This window comes from Aethina tumida, chromosome 3, assembly GCF_024364675.1.
Source record: "Aethina tumida isolate Nest 87 chromosome 3, icAetTumi1.1, whole genome shotgun sequence".
Taxonomy (NCBI): Eukaryota; Metazoa; Arthropoda; class Insecta; order Coleoptera; family Nitidulidae; genus Aethina; species Aethina tumida.
This window is the reverse complement of record NC_065437.1, coordinates 20,974,052-20,994,938: the sequence shown is the minus strand read 5'-3', so window position 1 is coordinate 20,994,938 and position 20,887 is coordinate 20,974,052. Positions and strand designations below refer to the sequence as shown.

Genomic DNA, 20,887 nt, shown 5'->3' with positions numbered 1-20,887 from the left:
CAGATCATAAATAATATTTATCTTAGACTATATTTACAAATAAACATTGTCATTGTTTAATTTGTTTATAAATAAAATGTCTATAAATGCATTACATGTTCCAACAGAGTCAATAAACGATAAAAAATGTAATAAGCATTTTGTTTAGTAATTAACTGACACAAACATATCCATATGAAAATATTTATTGCAAACAAATTGCAATTATCTCATTTATTCCATTCGCAACATCCAGTTTTCAACAAAGATATAATAGAATTCCCCCTGTACATGTCATGCCACGTAAACGAGAACGTCACAGTACAAGAGAGACAGAGCTATCAGAGTGTTTAGTGATGAACAAAGACAAACAGAGCAGGTAGGCTCATTTGCTACTTTCTTATCGACTTAAAAATTTTGTTGTCCGACAACAAGTTCTGTCTCTTTCTTCCTCATTTGTCTTGTATGAAAAATAAATAAGGAAGGGCGCACTCTATTAGTGGAGTTTGTGGTAGTTCTTTTACGAATACATTTTCGTGGCTGTGATTATTATTTATTTATAAAAACTTTTTAAATTACGTATTGTACTCCAAGTGAAATTGTATTCGTATAGGATTTTCGGTATATTTACATTGTTAGCCAACTCAACAAGATTTCAAGTAAAATGAAAGTCACTTATGTTATAAATGTTTGGTGCTACTAGGATGGTTTAAGCATATGTTACTCATTATTTAAGGTAAATCTGATCATATTTTACATTTAGGATAGCGTTAGGTGTTCCCCATTGGAGAATTTTTTACGTAATCGCCAATTAACGTACCTGATCCTTACAATCTCTAAAAATCTATCATTAATTATGCAAGGCAGTGACTTGGCAATTGATTTTCTTGAACAGGAAAATCCGCAATTTTTTAACCCTGTTACATGTTAATATCGTATTAAGTTTGAGGGTGTTGTCAGAAGAAGTTAGGTTAGACAATTGTCAAAAATGTGTCAAATATTTCTATAATCAATGCTCTGATTTTAGGCATGTCTTGGGTAAATAAAAGACGGGGACAAACAGTCCCAAACGCCGCCGGGGCCCCGCCAGTCCAAATGTATAATCCAAATCAACATTCCACAGGCTCCCAAGAGGTAAGTTTTGCACCGATACTTAATTTTAATTTCTTTACATAATAATTGAATAAGAAATAATTTAATTTAATAATGAAAATTGTTTTTATACAGTTTAAATGGTTGTTGTTTGAAACAGTTGAAGTTGAGATATACAGGATGGATTATAATTCAAATAAGAGTGCTTATAAATCAAATTTTACAATACCATAATAATGTGTTGTTTTTAATTAAATATTTTAACTGTACACCTGACAATGCAATATTTAATTATAATACTTATTGTTGTCAATAAACTGAAGCATAAAGTTGAAAAATGCCCAATTGTTTTGCTTAATAATAATAATAATTTATATTTATTCTACTGAAAAAAATTTTAGAAGGAAAAGTTTAGTCACTTTTATCTGCTTTATTTTGTTCACACATAACTTAAAGACTCAAAATGTTTGCTTATTTCTTAATCTGGTTTTTCACTTCATCCATGGCTTTTTGCACAGTTTCAGGATCACCCAAAAATCTCATACTTCCTCCAGGTACAGGTTTCATGCATTGATCCAATGTATATTCAAATGGTATTCCAGTGGGTAGATTAAGTTCCATGATGGCTTCATTAGACATGTCATCCAATGTTTTTACTATACCTCTAAGACTGTTGCCATGTGCAACAATGAGGACTTTTTTACCAGATTTGATATCTGGCACAATAGTATCATTCCAATATGGTAAAGTTCTTTGGATGGTTAATTTTAACGATTCATATTTGGGAAACTCCTCTTGCGATGGACCATCTTTGTATATAGGGTCAGTCCTTATTTGCATAAAATATGGATGATCACATTTCATAGGCGGTGGAGGAGTATCAAAACTCCTCCTCCATATTTGAACCTGCTCGGCTCCGTATTTTTCAGCGGTTTCCTTTTTATTCAAACCAGTAAGTCCACCATAATGTCTTTCATTTAACCGCCAATTCTTTATTATAGGTATATCTGTTTGTCTTAACTCCTGTAAAATGCCATCCAGAGTTTGATGTGCTCTCCTCAGAACGGAAGTATAGGCAACATCAAATTTTCTACATTCTTTTTTTAAAGCTTTACCCGCACTTACTGCCTCCTCTCTTCCCCTGTCACTTAAATCTACATCTACCCAACCACAAAATAAGTTTTTCTGGTTCCATTCAGATTCGCCGTGTCTGACCATAATCACTTTAAATCCTTCCAATTCTTTTGGCTCTTCAGGTTTAGGTGGCGGACAAGGTTCTGCTTTTGTATCCTCCTTCCCATCCTTCCTTCCTTTACCTTTACACTGTAAATATTGATTCACAAAATTTAGATTTTGGTAATATCTGTTTACTTTATTATTTACTTACTTTGCAACAAGCAGCCATTTTAGCTTTAAGCTATGCAGATATGAGCAGTATAAGCTGATAATTTATGAAATTTTCGAACGACATTTGGAATATGTCAATTAATGAAGACTGATACTAATATTAGTGTGATAATTTTGAATTTCACATCAAAATGACATTTATTTTGTCTTTATCAAACAACCATTGTTATTGAATTATTGTTTTACTTGTTTATTATATTATTTTATATTATTACTTTGTTCAAAGATTAAAATAGTTTTCTTGACAATATGAGTAATAATTCTTACATATTTCAAATATCATTACCTTTAAACGTTAAATTATTGTCCTGACTAATGAGAAAGAATAAAGATAAAAAATATATGAATTTTTGCCATTATTATGTTTGACCATAAGGAAATCTTCCCATGCATTTCTAGAATCAATGGCAGCAGAACAACTGGTACAGTGAACAACAATCTCAATTCGTCCCAAAGCAAGAAGTAGATTCAACTAACCATTATTGGCAACAAATATCCAACAATGTGCCACAACAACAACCACAACACGTTTATAACAACCAAAACGCGCAATATGGTAACTTTTCCGATCAAACAACCACTGGGTACTATCAAAATACGGGTGCTTATCAACAACATCAACAACAGGCTTATGGAAATGTGCAATATAACCAGCAATATGGTCAGAATAACGTATATGGAACACAACAACAGCAACAACAGAACGAAGGAGACGCTTGGAATTGGGGCTGGGGTGACGAAGATAACTCTAACGTTCAGGTGAAACAAGAGGCGTTAGCTAACAATGCTGTTTCAAATATTGGTATGGCTATATATAATATTTCTAGCATGGTCTTTAATTCTTTGTTTATAGGTGAAAGTTTCGGCACAGATGAAACATGGAATTGGCACGTGGAAGATACGAAACAAACTACCAATCAAGTCGAGAATGTCGTTCAACCGGACAACGATTTATTTCCCAGAGTAGGGAGTGCTGCTAACAAATTAGTGAAAGCAGAGAATAAACCTGATTTACCTAAAGTCCAAGATAATTTGGCCGTAGCAGGAAAACGGGGGAAACTAGACACCCCCCAATGGTCCGTCGAATCACAACTCTCACAGGAATCATCAGATGATGTGCTTCATACTTCTGAGAGCGACCGTATGATGTCCAGGAGCTCTACTGTCAGTCATTCCCCCGTATCTGGTCAAGAAGTTTTGGGTCAACCATTAGAAGGCATGCCTTTAAAAACAGAGCAAAATAGTTTAGACGTAGCAGGTAATTAAATTCACTTTATTATTCAAATATATTTCATACAGTTTTTCCATATATGCTTTCCAGGTAATCATCAATTTGAAAACAAAGAAATCTTGACCACTATTAAACAAGAACAACAACAACCAGACGTTAAACTCAACTCTACTCCTCCACCACCTAAAACTAATCCCACTCCACCTCTACCTAAAGTGAACCCTACTCCACCTCCTCTAAAAAATACTCAAACACCTCCACTACCTCCAAGTGGATCGACGGATGAACATAAAAACATATACAAACGTACAGGGGCACTATCACACAAAGCTGCAAACAAACTTCGTTCAGCCACTGGGTCCTCCACTGCTAATTCTTATCTAGCACCATTTCACAATCAAAATGTGAATTTAGAAACTCCACCAGATAATTCCGAGCAGCCAGATCCCGTCCCATTGGGTAAGACAGCGAATAAACCGTTGCAACAATGGCCGGATAACAACGAAGCTCCAATAAACGATCGCAATCAGTACCTAGAAACTGGACAGTTGTCGCAGGCAAGTCAGCAAGACGCACTGCACAGCGGCAGGCAGGATGTCAATGACACTTTACCTCCGCCTGGTCTTAGACGTATGGTGCTCGGTCAAATAGAGCAAAACGAGAACACAAACAACGTGACAGGATTTGGTGATGAGCCACCACCTGGACTTAGTAGAATGGTGCTTGGACAGACGGAGAGCAATGCAAATCCCACCACTTTAAATGTAGATGAAGATTTGAGGTATGTGGAATATTATATTGTAATGGTTTATGTTATAATCTTTTCTGATATTAGATCTCAATACGAGCCCCCAGAGGGACTACATCGTATGATTCCTGGGGAATCGAGCAGTCCAGAGTCGACCCTTCGTCAAACTCATAGACAGGACGAGGATTCGGAACCGGAATTTAGTCAGCTAACATCGCATGCACCCCAACAAAGGTCAGCAACGATTGGTGCGGACACACCGCCAGTTGATGCCGTTGCCTCAATTTCATCGATTGCGACTACTAATCGATCTGAAACCATCGGTAAATACAGATAATAAATTTAAATATTTTTGTATTTATGAAACTTGTATTACAGGAGGAGGTAATTCGACAACTACTGCGTCAGTTAGTCAAGACAATAATGGTAGACAAAGAGGGACTAGTGCCTCGTCGAGCGAAAGTAGAATAGCTGCAGTGGGTATTGATAATCCTAACAGAAAAAATAAGACGGATCATAAATTATCAGATCCATCAAAATCAGACAGTGGTAGAAGAGAATCAATTGAAGGTAAATTATTTTGAAGTCCTCCAATATAATTATACTGATATAATAATTATTATAAATATGTCATGTAGGCCAAACTCAGGATAGTGAGATCTCAAACATGGTAAACGCAGTGCGAAATCTGACGGTAGGCGAAAATTCCGGTGATCGTCCTTTATCAAATCACAGCGCGAACGACTCAGGTGTCCGTAAAGCAAGTCGTGAAGAAAGTAGCGACAGCGAAGAACCGAAAAAAACAAACAGACGTGAGACACGCGATAAACGTCATGAGAAAAAACGCAGCGAAGAGAGAGATAGATACTCGCCAGACGCATACAAAGATAAACGTTACGAGAAGAAAAGATACAGAGATAGACGATATGAGGATGACACGGAAGACTATTACAGTGACAAAGAAAAAGACAGAAGGAGAAGCGAACGTGATTATGAAAGAAAGTACGGAAGTCTGCGCAAGGTGAGTAAATTACATAAACGTATTGTTAACAAAATAAACAACACGACTTCCTTTATCCTTCTTAGGATAAAGAACGGGAAAGAAGAAGAAGGGACCAACGAGACCCTCGCGATTCTCGTGATTCCCGTGATCCGAGGGAACCCCGTGATCCAAGAGATAGAGAATATACCAGGGATGGCAGAGATTCACGAAGGAACGACTATTATTACAATCGGTATGAAGATGATTATGATGATGAAAGAGCATCCAGGCCTACTAGTCGATCGGACTCGATGCACGAATCTTATCGGGACTCCAGAGATAAGTATCCGAGAAATAGAAGTCACAGAGATAGAGATAGGGATAGAGAACGCTACAGAGGCCATAGAGATCATAGAGATTCTTACAATCAATATCAGGTATGTATTTATAACAATATTATTAAAAACAAAGTATTTATAAAATTATTTATGTAGAGCTTCGCTTATGACCCGTACAATCCATATTACCAACAGTACCAGTACTATGAAAATTTGCGCAGAACTAACCCACAGGCGTACGCCGAATGGTATAGAAAGTATTATCAGCAAGCTACTGGCCAGGCTTCAAACTATGGAACTGAAGACAGAGCTTCAGTTCATTCTGGACGAAGTTCCGCCAATGATGAATTGGCTAAAGATAGGTGAGTGCAGTCTAGAGCCTTGATATTTGCTGTGAATTCGTGTTTGTTAAATTTGCTTAGTTTACATCGTTGTGTGATGCTGCTATAGATGACAATTTTTATTGTATTTTAGTAATGAGCGTTAAATGAGATTCAAGGACATTTATTATATAAAACTTTTTATTATTTAAGTTACTTTATTTAATGTTAACATCATTTAATTTTTTCATATTAATATACAAAATTTTGTTGAATCTTATTGATGCACCGTTGAAAAATTGAAAAATTCAACATTCACAATCCACAAAAGACCGTATTTTACATACCCTACCTATCTACTCACTGGAATCACCGGGAGTCTACTTCTGTTTCTATGGTATTCCCTTTCTTAAACACTCACATGCACCAGACACGTTTCTTTATCATATCACATTTGAAGCTTTCATTCCATTGTTTAGGTATACACGACAGAGTTATTACAGTCAGTCAAGCCTGCCTCAGATGGGAGGCTATTATGGAGACACGCATACGCATAGCATATCCGGTCACTATGGCCTGGATAATTCTAGGTGAGCCCCCAAAGTAAATTCTAAATTGAATCAATAAACTCTGTATATTTTGCATTTGAACTTAAATTTAACTATGTAGTCTACCTGTTAGACAGCTAAGATTTATTTACAGTGGGGCCATGGAGTAGAACATTTCATTATCATTTGCTTTGCTTGCTTGGAAATGTTTTATTATAGTTTATTTTAAGGCAATTGGTGTTGGAGTCAATGTTCAAATTATTATAATTAAGTAATTTGGATATTAGATATTTGGGTATATACTTGGAAGGTGGATAATGGATCATTTAATTTTATAGCTTATCTATCCATCGTCCATGCTGAATTTTCTTTCTCCCCTAATGCGTTGTGTTAAAATTAACTGCATGTTAAATAAGTAGATTCTATGAATCATCAATAATATAGTAATATATTTTTAAGGTAAAGCAAAATTAAATTTATATTATTTACTAAAAAAACTTATATGAGAAGAATGTCGACTTTTTTCATTTCCTGACTCAATTAAAATTGAGGCTGCAAGAATGTATTGAGGAAAAGTCCATGTGTTAAATAATATTGTACTAAAATATACGGAATTTCATATTTATTGATTTATTTGGTATACCTATCTCAATTTCAAATCATTTCCTTTTAAATTCTTTCCTGAGTACTATTAAAAGTCGGTATCCTTAAGTTTACAAAAACATAATTCTAACTATGAATACTACTAATTCTACTTCTGTAATTAACCTTTAAAATATACTAACTACTATCAATTTGTGGTTGTGGTTCCCAATCTCCCAAATAAACTATATATAACTGTACTACGTAACAATAATCAATTTTTAATAATATTCTATAAAATTCTCAGTTACACCAGACCTTTTGACAACACCGATTCATCGCTTATCTTCGAGGACACAACAATTGCACAACGTCTAACTCCTGCAAAATTCACCACGGCCCACATCAGGGCGTCTATATCTTCGGGCAAATTGCTTCGAGTATTGCCTAACTATCCAATTGAAGGTGACGCGCCCATTGTTGAGGTTTGCAATCTTCAACAAATCCTGGAAAATGATGAAGAGTTTAAGGAATTAAACTCTTTTCCGGGACCTTTGGTCAAGGGAGTGTCCCACAAAAAAACCATTATTGAGTATTGTGAGAACAAGATACGCAGTGCAGGTTTTAACAACGATATTGTAGACGTAGATTCGTATGTTTTAATGTGGGAGCTGTTGATTCTTTTAATACGACAAAATGGGGTAATAAGATTTAAATTACAGTTGTTAAGACTATACTATAATGGTTATTTTTAGATGGTAGTTGGTACAGATATAGCGGAATTACTTCTGAAAAATAAAAATCATGAGAATAACGTTAGGCCTTCTTCTGTACTTTCAAACATTAGTAGCGCTGCCGGTGATACCAATGTCGTATCTGAGGCTAGCAATCATCAGAATTCAGATGCCATCAGTGGTAGCACGCATTCAGTGCTCAAGGAAGAGGAGGTAACGGAAAAATTCCGTGAATATTTATTGTATGGATCTTGTAAGGAAGCACTCGGTAATTAAATAAACTAAATATATTTTATAACATTGTATATTATATTTCGCCCTTTTAGAATGGGCTATGAAACATGGCCTTTGGGGACATGCTCTCTTTTTGGCAAGTAAATTGGATAAAAGAACGTACGCAAGCGTCATGATGAGGTTTGCCAACGGATTGACCATTAACGATCCTTTACAGACGTTGTACCAACTTCTGTCTGGTAGGATGCCTGCTGCTGTCACTGTAAGTTTTTTTTCTTTAATTACTACAAACTCTTACTTACAAATTATTTTAAATAACAGTGTGTTGCCGATGAAAAATGGGGCGATTGGCGACCTCACCTAGCCATGATCCTCTCAAACTCGAGCCAGCGTCCTGAATTGAATTGTAAGGCGATCGCCAGTTTAGGAGACACGTTGGCTCAACGTGGTAGTTTCTACGCCGCTCAATTCTGCTATCTAATGGCACAAGTAGGCTTCGGTCCAAAGGACGATGCCGAGACACGAATGTGTTTATTGGGTTCGGATCATGGCAGACCCTTCGGCCAATTTGCCACCAACGAAGCGATACATATGACCGAAATCTATGAATACGCTATCGGACTCAATGATCCACAATTCGTCATTCCGGAGTTCCAGGTAGAATTCGAAAACTTAAACATATAATATAAATGTACTAATATACTTTTTGTGATTCAGATTTATAAGTATCTGCTAGCAACAAGATTGGCCGACAGAGGATTATTGGAGAAATCTTTGGCCTATTTGGAAAAATTGTCCGGATATATAATTGCCAATCCCACTGGCGTGCCATCCGCCCTTATTGATAATGTATGCAATTTGGCGGATCGATTGAAGTTCAGCGACCCGGTAGGTGACGCAGACGTGGACGAAACGGAATTCGGTGCCAATTTAGAAACTAGTCGACCAGATCATTCATGGCTGAAGGAGCTAAGATCAATACAAAACGATCATCAGGTAAGATAACCTTATTGTTTTATTATATTTGTGAACTTATGTATTTTTAGGCTGGTTTAATAACTCACGATGAGGTACAGAACGTTCCTTCCTATACAGAACCAGTGGTGGAACCGTTACAGTTGCAGACAACCTACGAAAACAACGTTCAAAAATCGTGGCAACAACAATACGATCAGCAGTACCAACAAGTTAATCAACAGCAATATCAAGCTGTACAACCTAGTCTAATTGATAATCAACAAGGAATCGTTCCTTCACAAGAAAATGGTAAATATTTTACTCAACATTTTTTCATTTCAATTTTTAATTATAAAATTTAGATTACAGTAGCACGCAATTCCAAGATCAACAATATTGGCAGAATCAGACACAATGGGGTGACCAGCAACAGCAGCAACAACAAAATCAGTTTGGTACAGAGACAGTAGACCAACAACAAAATTATTATGGTTCTAATACTACTAATGAGGTAAGTTTTTAAATAAATATTTTAAACATTATCGTATGCTTTAATTAATGTGGGCTGTTAAAGTTTATAATATTATATAAATTATTGTTCAGTGTTGTATATAAATTTGTGAATGCATTTTTTGTATATATATATATATATATTGAATATTTATTTATCTTTTAATTTATGTAGATCTTATTGACAAATTAATTTACAAATACGGGGTCTCCCAAGTCGGGTAGTAAAGAAGTACAATATTCAATTTTATAAATTAACTAAAAATAAAATGCATGTCATTGCAGCTGGGATACTCAGAATAATAAATAAATAAAAATTGCAATATTTTATATATCTTTTTCATTGAAAACATCAGTATACAATCAGCATTGTTAATGATAATTTTATTTTACTCATTTTGCAATTTGTATTTCATAAATAAAGGTATACTCATTAGTATTTTCTTATTAGATTTAATAGCGTCCAATATTTTCTCCTTTTAAGGCGTAACAATACTGATGGTCCCCCTATAGTTCCCTTAACACTAACTCAACCGAATACCTATTTTTGTTTGATAGAATAATCTAACTAACTTGTTTTGTGTGTGTTTGATTGGAAGCAGCCCCAGGAGGTACGAAAAGATTCCTCTGAAGTAAGTACATGTCACAACAAGAACAACCTGTCCCCATTCTCTCTACCAATGAATCCGAGTACGTTACGTAAGCGACTGACCAATCACAGTCCAAAAGTGTCTCCCACTCATAATAAGCAATCCGCGATTCTAGATGAGATACCATTGCGAAAATTAAATTCGTCTGAAACTGGTTCGGATAAGGAAACCAGCAAAATCAGTTCGTTCATGAGAAAGTCCAAGGTTTATCCGCAAAACCGTAGTGCTGAGGACTTTAATCACGAGTCAAGTTTCGAGAAAAGAAGTTCGTCACGCGAAAGTTCGGATATTGAGTACGAGACGTACATAGGGCGTCGCAGGCAGAAAAATGTGTCTTACAAAAACGAGGAAAAGTCCCAGTTGATTTGTTATAAAGACAATACGAAAATCATTACTATTAAAAACGATTCTAAATTAACGAAATATAACACATTCGATATGAACGAAAATAAGCACAAGCTTGTAAAGTACAAGTCTTTGGAAATTCCAGAACCAAAAGCAAACCTAAAGTACCTAGACCCAAACAGCAAAGTATCAATTTCGGCGGAAAACTTTGACTCGTCGTTTAGACTAACTCGTTTCGGTAACAAACGGCATAAACACGACATAATAACGGATACTGTAGATGCATGGGCCAAAAAGGGTAGCAAAAATATGTTTTCGAACTTGCGAAACTCCTTTTTTAGTAGAAGTAATTCTAGTGAAAAGGAAGTTGTCTACAAACCGTTGGTGTTCGGAGGTACCTTTCCGATTGATGTTCCCACAACGGATTCACCTAGTGTAATAAATCCAAGACAAAGTCCTGATTCACGCAAAGTTAACCAGCAAGAAAAATTCAGCAAAAGCACAAATAATCTGTTTAATCATTCACCAAAATTTAGAGAGTATGGCCCACCCAAGACTTTCGACATTGACCGACCCATTTAACTGTGTAATTTTTGTGGGTTTTTTGTAATTTTTGGTTTTATAAAATATTACATTTGTACATTTGAAGTCTTATTTAATGTATGTGTTTCTTCAATCAACCAAACATTTTATTTTACTTAAAATATATACATATTTAAAACAAGTCTGATGAAGGATGATCAGTAATCGTTCTTCATCGATTACGGCATTCGTCCTGTAATTATCAGTAACTGGAATAGACTGAAGGATTTAGATATTTTATAATAAAACTACCCAAAAATTACAAATCATTGTACACGTATGTAGATTTAAAAGAAAGCAAAAAACAATCAGTAAATCTACTAAAAATAATCATTTGTGTGAATCCCTAAAGGTTTACAATGTGGTGGCCTGTTGTTAATGTTACTGTTGTTGTTTAACGATTTAGGTATTGTGAAGTTGTTAAATACATATGTATATGTAATTGTTGTGTAGAGAACCTACATGTAGGTGTTATTTTGTTAAAGGAAACTGGTCTAGATTAGGCTTATTTAAATAAGGCATGCACCTGATGCTTGTTATGTATTTTTGTTATGAATATTAATAAATTGTGTATAGTATTCTTTTGGTGATTATTTTACGGACCTAATAACCTATAAATTAGTTATTGAATAATTTTCGTGAAAACAAATATTCACCGATTTCATTATTATTTCACTTAACTATTTTACTCATTATTTTAATAAATGGGACGAAACACTTGAAGAACAAAAAGGCCTAATTATTACTATTATTTGTGATCATTATGAATATGTTTTGTGTGTGTCTTTCTGTTCTTATTGATGTTGTGTGGTGGTGGTTTCCGCTTTTATACAATTCACTTTATGCTCTGGACACATGATACAAATGCCCTTACTAAAAAACAATTAAAATGTATTTGTATCGATTGTCTAATTTTTTTGTTGACCTAACTTTATGTAATAAACTGCTGCTCTATACTGTTTCGCAGGAAGTAACACCCCAAATTTCTATGCCCAATCAATCGAAAGGAAAATCACCGTACGATGATGAACCCTCACCTGAATCGAAAAAAGAGAGTCCAACAAAACCAAAACCCAAACAAGCTTCACCTGAAAAGTCCACAAGCACCGGTTGGTTTGGGGGAATATTCAGCAAAATAAGCCTTAAACCGAAAAATCAAATGAAGCTCCCAGATGATAAAAATCCGAAAGTAAGTATAACCGACTTATAATTATTTAATTATTAAATACTTGTCTCGTTAGATTGTTTGGGATCAAGAGAAGAAACGATGGGTTAACATGGAGGATGATGGTAACGACGGAGCCAACGAATTAAAACCTCCGCCAAAGATGGCCGACATGATGCCGAGGGGCGCCCCTCAAGGCAGCAGCGGGATCGCAGCCCCACCACCCGGAGGCGGATCAGGTATTATCCCTAGCAACAATCCAATACCGACTTTGGAGGCCAACAACCCAATGTCTAACCAGTATGTCCCATCTGACGCAGGAGTGAGCAACTTGAGTCAGGCGCCTGTTAGGGCGACAGGCCCTCCAGGTGGTCCCGATAATGGAAATCAAGTAAACGTCGGCGGTCCACCGAATATGTTCAAACTCCAAAGGGGAAGAAGTAAGTGATGATAAATTCGCCAGTAAGCAAAAATTTTATGTCGTTAATTGCAGATTTGAAAAAATCTTATGTGGACGTCTTTAACCCCAATGGTAAGACTAGCGGTCCTGCATCTTTGACCAATTCAGATGTCTTACCCCCAGCTATGCAGACGCCGCAAATGAATTTCTTCATACCTCAACCTGTGACCGATCCGAATGCTCCTATGGACTTTTTAACGCCAGCTCCCCCCATGCAATTCAACGAAAACCAGGTACAAAGCTAACGATTTTTCGCTCATCGGACACGCTTAAGTAAAATCAATGCAGATTTTCTTTAAAATGAAAATCTACATTGCATTGTGCCTAGATAAACAGAATATTACGTAAATACACAATGGAAATGTTAAAACAATACATTTTTTAAGCTGTAAGTAGCATTTAACTCTATTAATTTACTTAAGCAAATTGATGAAAATAATATTAAATTAATTTTAATTTTCATCACGAACATTGCAATAATAAATTTCATTATGTATTTACTTTCGAAGTTTATCTACACTGCCTACATTCCAAATTATATTTATATGCCCAATTACATATAATTAAATTATAATTTTTTATTTATAAAATTTAGAAGAGGAAAACTAACAAACTATAAACCGTAAGAATACTTTTAATGCATGAATGTTTGCTTGTTAAAATATTGCATGATAATTTTAATAGTGTTATGATTATAAATTTTTAATTTAAATCTTTGTATATATTCTTTGTAAATGCAAATGATTTTTAATACATAATGAAATGTTAATAGGACCCTAGTATATTGTAAAATAAAGTTTTTTAAATCAAACTGTAGAATTTCATTCTTTTAAATTATTGCATGAATATAGGCTATTATCGTTTATGATAATTTGAATCACGAAAAACACTTTAGTATTTTTCCATATCACATATTCACAAATTTCAACACAATTATAATTTTGGTGGAGTGGCTTATGTTTGTGGTTATGGTTAGATGTCTAGATGGAGTTCGGCTAGCTCGCTATCAAGAGAGGTTGAGTTTTACATGAGACAAAAATCTCATCCACGTTAATTTTTCGCTTCTGCTTTGCATCACATTTCACTTGGTATGTAAGAATTCATTTGGTGTTTAGTAACTTTTATAATGGCAGTTTTCTAATTTCAATATGATTACGTTAGTAGCTATTTTCTATTTTACAATAGCCTTAGATAACTGTCATTAATATTAGTTACAATTAGTACGGTTTTAATTTATTTTCTTTTGAATTTCAGCCCCAATAAAGAAATATCTTAGGATAACCAATTAAGAAATTTATTCTTCAGTCATTGGAAAACTCCCTTTATCGTAATATAATTAATTAAATGAACTTGATCCTGTGATCATATGGTAGTGTGTTTGTTATATAAAGACAATATATTGTTTATTATTAAAATGTAAATTAAGGGAATAAAGATAATTAGAAATAAATTGTTTGTTTTAATTTCTGCGAATCACAGACATAATAAGGGGAGAAACATTCTGCACATTGTTGCCTTAAAATATATTTAATTATTATAATCAGGTATATTTACATCAATATATCAATCAAATTATACATAATATCTCAGGTATGGCATCTATATTTTAAAACAATCAGGAATAATAAATATATATAACTTATGCAATTGATTTATAAAATGATTCAACAGCCTTCAGTAACAAAATAGTTACAGCACAAAATTTTAGTATTTTTTCAAAACTAATGTTAAACCAGATTAAATACTAATATTAACATAGCAGAAAAAATAACTCATAAATAATATGAATATTAACCTCTCAAAAAATCTAATATTAATTAAAAATGTGAGAGAACGAAAATTGTCAAGGAACAAAACAGTTATTTTTTCATGTAATAAATATCAGTCAATAACACTTTTTGTAACTTAATAAATAAAGTACATAGCCTACAATGTAACAAGGAACAGCAATATATGAATTATAGATCAATTTATTAGGTATTATATTGATGTTACTGAAATTAAATCTAACTACAAATTCACTTATCAATATTCTCTGTTAAAAAGTGACTATGTACCATTTTAAAATCATATAAATTACCTATAAAATAATAATACACAGGACCAGCAACCAAAATCCTGATTGATTCAAGACTAGCAATAATGGTGACTAAAATTCGCTTGACGCAGAATACAAGGAAATAAATAAAATTCAACCCGTAACAAATCAAATTTCAAACAAAAATTATAACGAATTACTCTATTTGTCAATGTTTGAATGTTGATTTACTTACGTTTTTACCAAGACACATTTATATCCAGTAAAGGCAGTGTAAATTTTGTAAATAAAATATGACAATTATAAAATTTACAATTTTCAAATATACAACACGTTGTCTTAACTGAAAGCTTAGGTGGGACTAAAAGCACCATACATGAATTTTCCTTTACATGTAGAAAAATTTCACATGAAAACAAATTAAAAATTTATCTTACATACAATTTTAAATTGGTATCGTTTTAAATGTCCCATCGAAATTTTCTCCCAAGTGTTGATGTTTTTAATTTGATACTTAACGGCCTGTCGCTTCAACTTTCAACATTAAATACTAATTACAATATTAATTAATTTATTTACTCTGTATTACCATTCTATTATAGCACATTAGTTTTCAATTACGTTTATGAACAAGTGTTGTTTTGAATTCGAAACTTCTAATTGATAAAAGTCTAAAAAAGGTGCTGGAGCAAAATAAGAGGATGTAGTTTGTGCGTAAACATTGATAGATTTGTGACGTTGCGTTGTTGCTTATGAAGCGGCAAGCCGTTTGTCGGAATCAACTCGGATAACCGCACGAACGCTTATTTTGAGCGAATGGACAAATACCGAATCGCAACATTTTCGCTAAGTACTTAGACTAGGTCTGTTATACCAATGTTATGACACATCGTTGTTTTGAAAAAGTCGTCTCTGCGGTTCCGGCGTATAATGGAACCTAGCCCTCAGATGCTGAGGTGAACCAGGTACTGAATTGCTCTCGGACAGTCTTCGGGGAGGGGGAACTGGTGGAGTTGGTGACACATACCTTTAAAAATGTGATATTTAAAAACACTTATTACCATTTTGAAGTGAATACCTTCTAGGTAGACTAGGTGAATTTGGTGTATGGGCTTCTAACAGGTTCCTACGTAATGCCAGAGGGCTTTGACTGTCACCGCTAATATTTCTGTTCAGTCTGGGCGGTGGTTCAGGGCTCTGATGCCGCGATGATCTACCACTCCTATCACCACTTAGTTGCAACTTGATGTATGAAGCAAAACGTTTTTTACCTATAAAATATTAAACAGTAAAATCGTATTAAAAATCTTGCGATCTCACTAACCGGATTCCTCTGCCTCTTTCGCCATTTGCTGTTGCTTTTGTTGATGGTAGAACCTTTGCAAAATGATGGGACTAGTGTTGCCAGGATTATATTGAGGATTTGAATCCACATTGTGGGCGGATCTCAAAGGCAAAACTGGTGAGGCGCTTGGTGAACGACATCGCGTCTCACTAAATCCCCGTCGCTGCAAATAGGGGGAGTTAGTCTGTGAGTCGCCACTGCTGTACAGCGGTCTGCGGCCCAAGATTGGTGACTGAAACTTGTTGCTCTCCGTAACTGGTATGTTGTTCGCTGTAAAAACATTTGCTAATACTTATCAATACCATATATATTGTATAATTGTATACCTGTCACAAAAGACTTATCAGAATTAACAATCCGTTGGGGTATTGGTATGTGTGATTCGTGCCTGTCTCTCAATTGCGCAGCTACGTGATTTTGATATGCTTGATAGGGCGAGAATGTTTTCTGCGTCGGCTGGTTGTAATCGGACGCTGCCCTTTGCTGTTGGAACAAAGATAGTCGAGAGTTGTGACCAGCAACAGGCGGTCGAGACTCTTCAGTTTTTAGGGTTGTTGTGCCGTTTGAGAGGTGAGGTGGCGAATTGATTTTGTGTTGTTGAGTTGGGGGTGGCGAGACGACTTTGGATTGTTGAGTATGGGGCAGCGGTGGTGGCTGCTTTGGTTGCTGTTTATGGTGTGACGAGAAGAATTGGCGAATTGGATTGCTTGTTAAATTGGGTCTGTTGAAACAAAAAAGATAGGAAGAATAACTGGTTAAAGTTGAGCCGTTGTTTGTTTTAGTACAGTTCAATTAAGGAGAGTTAACGTTTTTTAGAAAATTTATTAATTCAGAAGCCAATATAGTTAATTGCAAACAAAAAATTTAATTTTAGCATAGATTTAGTTTATTTTTATATATATTAATGTTGTAACATATTGAACTTCATAAATTAAAATAATAAATAATTTAAATTTCCAATATTTAATATCTATAAACAGGACAAAACCTTTATTCTTTTGGAGTATAAATAATTTCTTATATACTCTTAACATTCTTTGGGCCAAAATATACACAAAATGCACAAACAACACAATCATAATATATATTTAAAATTTCAACATGCTATTTTGTGAATCAATAACTGCACAAAAACTATATGTGAAAAACTATTAAAGTCTGCTTAAACACAATACAAACTGCAAACACATGACCAATCAATAGTTAAATCACTTTTCTAAGTGCAATACAAATCTAAAAGACCATTCAAATGCAATACTGAATGTTAACTTTCAGAATTTAGTTGCATATCAAATTAGAAGGTAAGTATAATTAGAAAATAAAAAACTGGAAACTAACCATGCAACATACCTAGGGGCTGCTCCGTTGCCTGTAGCATCTGCGTTTGCACGTTGTGATGCTCTAGCATACCACTCACCCACATTCACTTGAGATGCCAATGATTTTTTCATAAAGGGGTGGTCCTTCAATAAAACATACTTTGGCCTAAGCTCTTTCTTCTTCTCCAAACTAATAAATTTGATAAAGTTAATAAATATTTCCAATCCAACTAAAATGAAATTAAATTACCAGCACTTAACAAAATCCCTAAAATCAGGACTAAAATCTTTGTCATCAGGCAAGAAGGGAGGATCTTCTCTTATGACTTTGCTGAGCACTTCAAAATCAGTCTTGCAGTCTTTATATGGAAAATCACCAGTGGCTAATTCTACTAAAGTTATCCCTAATGACCATACATCTGCCCTCACATCATAATCTGGATTGTTTGGATCAGGTTCTATTCTTTCTGGCTAAAATCACCACAAATAATATAATAATATTTTAATTAAGGAAAGCTAGTTATAAATAATAATAAAAATTTACATACTGCCATATATCCAGCACAGCCAGCACTTCTGGTTTTAGCCATCGAATCAACAAGACGACCACTTATACCAAAATCACACAGTTTAACATTTCCTTTCATGTCTAATAGGATATTTGATGGTTTCACGTCTCTATGTATAACACCATGTGTATCTTTTAAGTAAGACAAAGCTTCAACCACCTAAGAATGTGTTTTTATTGATTGGTTTGAGAATGTTACTTTATACTCACAGCAACAGTAATTTTTCCTATGACTTCTTCAGGTACAGCTTGTTTCAACTTTTTTAATAATTTGTCAAAACAAGTGTCCATAAGTTCCATACATATCCACACTTCTGAATCAGTGATAAAACATCCCAAACATTGCACAATATATTTACAGTCATGGGATTTCAATACTACTTCTATATCCATTATAATTCTCTTGGTCTCCTCCTTATTACCAGAACGTCTCATTTGCTAAAATTATGATATTAAGCACTTAATAATAGATAATTATTGTAAATATACTTTAACAGCAATAATTTTCCCACTAGGCAAATGTCTCATTTTAACTACATGGCCACATGTGCCATTTCCAAGTTCTTCAATGTCTTGCATCTCTTTAACATCGGTCATATACTCAGTACCTTCAATTTTAATTTTACCACTAATTTTCATAATTTCTTTAAGTCTTCTCTCAGTCTCTGCATTTTCATTCTGCTTTGGTGTGAAATTTAAGTTATTGGGTCTGTTGTTCTGACCAACTAAAAATTCAGTGTTCATTGGAGAGAAACTAGTAATAATAACATTTAAAATTTACGTGTTAAAATGGGGCGGTTAGAAATGTCTCTCCTGTGGCTATTCATACTTCTAGGGTTGCCCTGCTGTCGGACTCGGTCCAACATCTCGTTTATCTTTTCCTCATTACTTGACATTTCTTACGGACATTTATGAACGAAATAATAACCTGAAAGTCGTGTTACCTGTTAAATTAAAAAATTCAGCTTTTCTGATATAACTAAAATGGTGAAAATTTTTCTTCCTTCTGTCATTTTGTGCTCATTTGACATAAATACCACGGGGTCAAAAACGCTCAGCATAGTCTGGGATTATTCTATGGGTATTATGAAAATTAATCACACTCAAAACCAGAATGAAAAATAGAAAATTTAAAATTATATGTAAAAAGGAGTAAACGATCTATTTGTGAAAAATCCGTCTTAAATACATAGACAACAAATAGACACATACTGAATAACACATATGTAAATGAGGTTGCCTATATAACTGAGAATTATAATCACTGTCTCAAAACGAACACATTATTTTTTTAGAAAATAAATTCAACAATAACTTAATACTTTCTATATTTATATATCACTGGATATCATAAGTAAAAAACAGCTTTGATCATCCTCCAAAGATTACACCGCTACACAAAAAGAGAAGCGTGTATCTACAGAGAGGTTGAAAATATGGAATAAATTTTAATTTACTTTTCAATCCATTAAATTTATTTGCATATTTTATCTTATTAAATATAAACAATTATATTTGTACCACATCTTTATATATGTTTTCACACTGCGCTAAATACTAAATTTTCTAAAAAATTTTTGAGACAGTACCTTGTCTTATTCTTAAAATTTGCGTAAACCGAAATTGATTTAGTTCATCACAATGAAAATCTACGATTCGTTCTTTCAAATCTTGTGATAAATATTTGTTTTCGTCCATCTTTGCACACTTTTCTTGTTAACTCACTTCATGTAAAAGTATTCCTTTTTTTAGTAAGTTTTCAAAGTTATAAATCTACTATAATCTAGGCACTCATTAATTCATCTTAACACTGGCAATGTAACCCTTGCAACATGAGGTCGGATAATATCCTGTGGAGAAACTCGATTTTGGAGAACGCTAAGAAAAGACAATATATTGCTGACAGATCTCTATCTCTAGTGAAAATTAAAGGTGGCTGACTACTACACGCAGTAGCACTCCAAACCGTAACTTGAGCTATTTAATATATTGTTATGTCTTTTTTCTTCAATAAACCACTTGTTGGAAATTCCACAAGTGATTAGAAAGCAATCTTATAGAACTAAAATTCCTTTCTCTGGATCATCTATACTTCTTTACCAAAAAGGAACGGACTAATTCTTATTGTCGAATTTGTTATATAAATATTTAAGAAATCTATCCTGCAAAATCGACTAACTTTTGGTTGCTATGGAATATCAACAATACATCAATCATAGATTTAAGATTACCTAAATAATCTTAAGTACCATTGCCATTGATTTGCTATTCTTCCATAGTGAATATGCACATATGTTTTTTTACTTAGTCAGCTTTTCATCAGACCAGCGTTGTTGACATTTAAATATACACCCCAAAGAAAACATCCTGAAGCAGATGTCCTGGATTGGAACAAGGATCAAGGGAAGCACTCGTTGTTCGGTTTTATCAGTAACTCCCGTAAATTTGCGTCATGAAATTTATACTCTAGTAAATATATGATGTGGTATCTTTTATATCGATATTGTTCAATAAATTTAAACATTTATATATGTCATTTCTATTTTATAAAGAAATTTAAAGTTGGCAACAAATATTCATTATTTTAAATTAATCGTAAAGTAATTTCATTAATTAAATAGTTTTAATTAAAAATATTATTTTTTATGTTATCAAACATCTGATAATTTAAATATCTAAAACAAACACTTATATACAAACACTGCTATATAAAGGGATTAGAATTATCCACTCACCGAGTTCGTTTTGTACTA

The 20,887-nt window shown here is 34.0% G+C and overlaps 3 protein-coding genes across 10 annotated transcripts; 1 reads left to right on the top strand and 2 right to left on the bottom strand.

Annotated features, from left to right (window-relative positions):
* The first annotated feature begins 442 nt into the window (after positions 1-442).
* On the top strand, positions 443-14,314 carry LOC109607371 (protein transport protein Sec16A-like). 8 transcript variants are annotated; one of them, XM_049965249.1, is made up of 23 exons: positions 458-715; positions 1,007-1,113; positions 2,878-3,280; positions 3,332-3,736; positions 3,800-4,490; positions 4,545-4,780; positions 4,836-5,027; positions 5,096-5,478; positions 5,544-5,876; positions 5,934-6,139; positions 6,577-6,687; positions 7,535-7,928; positions 7,983-8,229; positions 8,288-8,457; positions 8,517-8,852; positions 8,913-9,191; positions 9,242-9,461; positions 9,515-9,663; positions 12,207-12,428; positions 12,481-12,643; positions 12,725-12,844; positions 12,898-13,097; positions 13,841-14,112. In XM_049965249.1, exons 2-23 carry the CDS (start codon positions 1,009-1,011, stop codon positions 13,916-13,918), a joined length of 5,643 nt encoding a protein of 1,880 aa, XP_049821206.1. In that variant the 5' UTR covers positions 458-715; positions 1,007-1,008; the 3' UTR covers positions 13,919-14,112. The 8 variants fall into 8 exon arrangements, with proteins under 8 accessions (XP_049821201.1, XP_049821199.1, XP_049821202.1 ...); XM_049965246.1 differs by adding an exon at positions 14,119-14,314 and having other exon boundaries at positions 460-715; positions 12,481-12,844; positions 13,841-13,952; XM_049965247.1 differs by lacking the exon at positions 13,841-14,112 and adding exons at positions 13,460-13,486; positions 14,119-14,314 and having other exon boundaries at positions 460-715; positions 12,481-12,844.
* On the bottom strand, positions 1,482-2,602 carry LOC109609090 (phosphoglycerate mutase 2-like). The gene is made up of 2 exons (XM_020025711.2): positions 2,459-2,602; positions 1,482-2,394 (listed from the first exon to the last, which is right to left on the bottom strand). Exons 1-2 carry the CDS (start codon positions 2,474-2,476, stop codon positions 1,543-1,545), a joined length of 870 nt encoding a protein of 289 aa, XP_019881270.2. The 5' UTR covers positions 2,477-2,602; the 3' UTR covers positions 1,482-1,542.
* Positions 14,315-14,372: 58 nt separating the features above from the next.
* Positions 14,373-19,128, bottom strand: LOC109609105 (dual specificity mitogen-activated protein kinase kinase hemipterous-like). Its single transcript, XM_020025737.2, has 10 exons — positions 18,916-19,128; positions 18,624-18,859; positions 18,345-18,572; positions 18,115-18,294; positions 17,817-18,037; positions 17,598-17,756; positions 16,574-16,968; positions 16,227-16,517; positions 15,981-16,173; positions 14,373-15,929 (listed from the first exon to the last, which is right to left on the bottom strand). The coding sequence occupies exons 1-10, from the start codon at positions 19,028-19,030 to the stop codon at positions 15,782-15,784; spliced, it is 2,166 nt and encodes a 721-aa protein (XP_019881296.1). The 5' UTR covers positions 19,031-19,128; the 3' UTR covers positions 14,373-15,781.
* Between the last annotated feature and the right edge of the window lie 1,759 nt (positions 19,129-20,887).